Source organism: Rhinichthys klamathensis, unplaced genomic scaffold (genome assembly GCF_029890125.1).
Source record: "Rhinichthys klamathensis goyatoka isolate OS25496 unplaced genomic scaffold, OSU_Roscu_1.1 h1tg001458l_1, whole genome shotgun sequence".
In the NCBI taxonomy this organism is placed as follows: Eukaryota; Metazoa; Chordata; class Actinopteri; order Cypriniformes; family Leuciscidae; genus Rhinichthys; species Rhinichthys klamathensis.
The window spans coordinates 2,038-6,738 of record NW_026607452.1 but is presented as its reverse complement, the minus strand read 5'-3'; the positions used below and the strand labels follow the sequence as shown (position 1 = coordinate 6,738).

The window sequence follows — 4,701 nt, the reverse complement described above, 5'->3', positions numbered from 1 at the left end:
GGTGTTTAATGTTTGTGCGAATAACACTGTGCAGCTTCTATATAACAGTATTAACTTTCTTGTGTAAGATTGCTTGTGATGAGCTTAGATTTATCATGTGACTCTCATCCCTGCTGTGATGATTGTTTGTTGTCAGTGTATTACAATGGTACAAAACAGATATCAATACTTCAATAGGTTGGTAAATTATCATTATATCAGATAATGAATTATGGGTTATTACTGTAAATTTTAAGTTAAGTCTGTAAACCAAAAACGTTGATACCGTATTTTTGACGGTAAAGTTCTGGTAACCACAGCTGCCAGTTTTTTTTCCGTAAAAACAACGGGATTTTTTTTACAGTGCACAGATGTGACAAATGTAAAACACTACCGTGTGTCTATTGCTGGTTCGTGTGCAGGAGTTCGTGTATATACAGTGTGTTTGCACAACTGATAGGTTTTATATAGTTATGGAACAGAACTGATCAACACTGAAGTGACGAGCTGATAATAATGACACTATTGGTGTGTTAGAGCAGAATATTAATTTATTACTATTGTGAATCTGCTGCGAAAAAATCTACAGGTGAAACTCGAAAAATTAGAGTATCGTGCAAAAGTTCATTTATTTCAGTAATTCAACTTAAAATGTGAAACTAATATATTATATAGACTCATTACATGCAAAGTGAGATATTTCAAGCCTTTATTTCTTATAATGGTGATGATTATGGCTTACAGCTTATGAAAACCCCAAAGTCAAAATTAGAATATTGTGTGTGTGTGTGTGTGTGTGTGTGTGTGTGTGTGTGTGTGTGTGTGTGTGTGTGTGTGTGTGTGTGTGTGTGTGTGTGTGTGTGTTGAAAGCGCTGCACGCTTACAGTTAAACGTATTTTTTCTTATGTTTATATCTTATGAACAGTTTGAACTGGTTCTTGGATTGATAAATGCATCTTTAGAGATGGAAAAACTTCTTGACATTCTTCAGTGTTTTAAGAGGTTCTCTTTTAACATAACTCTTTCATCTTGTGAATTTTTTATAAACGTATTTATTGCATTCTGATGACATTCAGAAGTCAGTGTCACCGGATTACTTACATTTGATTACAGTAAAGTCACATCGAAACTGTGCAGAGACTGAAAGAAGCTGTGATGTCATTTAGTAAATAAATGTGGGCGGGGCTTGATTTAGTCTGTAAGGAATTGATTGGATGGTTGTGGTTTGCTATTGGCTGATCTCGTGTGAGTGACAGGTTGCTCCGCCCACATCATCAGAGAAGAGACGCTGCAAGAGGAACTTATTCTCATTCAAGATTATTAACACACTAATGATGATGTGCACGGGTAAATCATTTTAATTGCTCTGTTAAATTAGAAATAAGACCACAATTTATTGCATCACTTGATTTTTATATTCCGCAGAAATGAAACATTCCCATATGCTACAAAACTCTCAAGCATTAAGAATGAGCTTTGAGATGGTGATTTTTAAAGGCATGAAAGTCTGATTCTTCTGTGATCATCACGTGTGAGAACATCGAGCTGTCATGTTCGGGGTCAGAGATCTCTGTCAAATCCAAATGTGATTTGTTTTCTTGAAAGGATTTGTCTGTGAAAAGACATTTAAACCCTTGTATGCAAATTGCATCTCTAACAAAATGTTTGTGCATTCACAAATCTAAATGTTTTGTATCTAATCTCTGACGGTCAGGCTTGTTTTTCAATCATAAACATACTAGATTACAGAGGGAAAAACTGTGGCTGAGAATATTAAAATCTCATCAGGATATATGAGGGAAATTGTGTTGTGTTATGTGTGTGTTGGCACATTTTAAGCTCATTATTTGTGGTCATTGATGTAATCTGGTCTGCTTTTTTAAACTCAAACATTATACGGAGACAAAATAATGTGATGTTTTTACATGCCAAAAAAAATTCTATGGCATTTTGGTACAATCATTGTTCCATGGTCTATTGTTTATTTTGTATTGCTCATTCATAAATATAGGATATTATTCAGAATTATTACATGTATGTATAATTATACTGCATATTAGAGTTGTAACCGCCTAATGTTGAATCTATTATTAAAATCTCATTGATATATCCAGTTGAAAACTCTCGCGAGAATGAATACTCGAAGTCTCGTCCTCCAGAGGGCGCGCGGCCGCTCAGAAAGCAAATTTCTGGACGAATTTTGTCTTTTTAGAGGCATTTTACATCTTTTACATATGATACTTTAAAGGATTGGATTCTAACGTAGAAATAGAAACCTAGTCCAAACAATCTCTGTAAAATAATGCTTTAAAACTGGGAAATAATGCAAACGCTGGGAAAAGTAACAGGTATCACGTGACGTGTCGGGTCTCGTTGCCTTGCGCGTGGCTGTGGCGTCAAGCTCTTTTATTTATGATTATCTGTAATTTAAACATCTGCTGGACATCTCTTTTGGTCCTCCTGACCCTTGTAATATTGTTTGCAATGTCTTCAGACGCCGATGAAAAATATGTGTCTGTAGATTTTGAGGTATTCGGGAATGTTCAGGGTGGGTATTTTGACTGTTTTGCAAACTTGGCGACATTAATTCACGCCACGCCTCCAAAAATAGACCAGCATTTTATGTCTTAATATAACATGTTGATTATTCGTTATTACTATATTTTTATTGTATACAAGTAGCTATAGGGCTGCTAAATGAATTACATTTGTAGGTTATATACAGTTGCACGTATTCCAAAAACCTCATAAATGTTTGTCTTTTTTCAGGTGTTTGCTTCAGAATGGTGAGATATTTATGGATAATACAAACTAAGTTTGCTTTACAAAGCTTGCTTATATAACTAAGAATGGCAGAACCTACTAACACTAACCAAAAATAGAAACATTGTATTATTATGTTTTTAGACATGGTAATACTATGATATTCTACTAGAAAATAAGTGATGGCTGTGCAAATAACAAACAAGATCTACTGGATGTAAGTAGTAAATGGATAATAAATGTAAGTGAAATAGGTAAGATATCTGAATATATTTGGTATTTAGTATATATGATTAAGTATATAAGTGCATATATACGAGAATTATGATAAAGTATATAATTGCATATTTATGAGTATGATAAAGTATATAAGTGCATAATATATACGAGAATATATGATAAAGTATATAATTGCATATATATGATAAAGTCTATAAGTGAATATATACGAGAATATTTGATAAAGTACATAATTGCATATATATGATAAAGTCTATAAGTGAATATATATACGAGAATATATGATAAAGTACATAATTGCATATATATGAGTATATATGATATGACAGTGTATAAGTCCATATACACAAGTATTTATGATAAAGTGTATAATTGCATATACAGTATATAAGTATACATAATATGCATGATAAAGTGTATAATTGCATATATACAGTATGATTATATATAATATGTGATAAAGTGTAAATGCATATATATGAGTATATATGATAAAGTGTATAATTGCATTTATACGAGTATATATAATACATATGATAAAGTGTATAAGTGCATATATACGAGTATACAAAGTATATAATTGCATACGAGTATATATGATAAAGCATGGCCAAAGTAATATTTTATTCCTAGTGAATGCATGAACTGATAAAATCTGTCCTTTGAACGCAATGAAATGTATAGCATTTTTCTAATGCATTAATGCAAGATCAAGCCCCTCGTTTCAGCATTCATGTGTTTGACTCTCTGTCTGAATCTCGTTTCTCATCTGTCCTGATTCACGACAGTATACAGAAGAAGAGGGGAAGAATCTGGGCGTCACAGGCTGGGTGAAGAACACTAGACAGGGCACTGTGGTCGGACAGGTGCAGGGACCGCCAGAGAAAGTGAACGAAATGTGAGTATGCAATCATTTATAAATGGCTTGCAGCAATGGAGGAAGCAGGATCTAATTGCAGCAGTCTTTTATGAAACAAAACCAAAACCTTACAAAGAACTCAAGAGCCGAAACAGGAACAGAACAACCAACTTAGTACAATGATAAGAACTGACCAAGAACAAGACAGAACAAAGGGTTTAAATAGGCAGAACTGGAGAGCAAAATAACAACACACACCTGAACTGAACTAGCAAACAATCAAACACTCTAGAAACAATCAGAACTTAACTAATAACAGATCAACTAAACTCAGACCAGAACAGAAATCAAAACTATATGTGCGCCTGTCAACTGTGCTCTGGTGTGCAGTTGCTCTTCTAACCAGCAGGTGGCGCTAGTGTCCCAGTGTTCGAGTCATGGAACAGTCTAGAAACACTGATGGTGGACATGGATTCTCACTGTGCTGTAGTGATGGGAGGTTCGGATCATTTACTGACTCTCTCGTTCGAACAAGAATGAACGAATCTTTTTTTTTTGAGTCATTTCGTTCATTCAAGTGGCTTTATACTTTTAACAGCCAAATTCCCCCGAACACGTCCACCTACGCAATCTTATTCTGACTGAATTATAATGCAGTCAAAAATAATTGATTGGGACCATAAATAATGACTTTACCTTCCGAGTCTTTTGTTCATTTGTCACGTGACAGGTGTTTTTGAAAGAGCCGTCACTACTGTGCTGTAACCTATCATGATAGATGGAGACGACAGAATAGAAAGCTTTTAGTGCGGTGAAAGCTTTTGCAGCCTGTGCTGTATTTTCAGTGTGTGTGTGTATGT

The 4,701-nt window shown here is 34.4% G+C and overlaps 1 protein-coding gene across 1 annotated transcript; it reads left to right on the top strand.

Moving 5' to 3' along the window:
* The first annotated feature begins 2,245 nt into the window (after positions 1–2,245).
* acyp2 (acylphosphatase 2, muscle type) lies at positions 2,246–3,884 on the top strand. Its single transcript, XM_056245127.1, has 3 exons — positions 2,246–2,527; positions 2,749–2,765; positions 3,771–3,884. The coding sequence occupies exons 1-3, from the start codon at positions 2,392–2,394 to the stop codon at positions 3,882–3,884; spliced, it is 267 nt and encodes an 88-aa protein (XP_056101102.1). The 5' UTR covers positions 2,246–2,391.
* Positions 3,885–4,701: the final 817 nt, after the last annotated feature.

Bases quoted from the DNA above. Each gene is read 5' to 3' on its own strand.
- acyp2 (XM_056245127.1), top strand. From the start codon at position 2,392: ATGATTATCTGTAATTTAAACATCTGCTGGACATCTCTTTTGGTCCTC.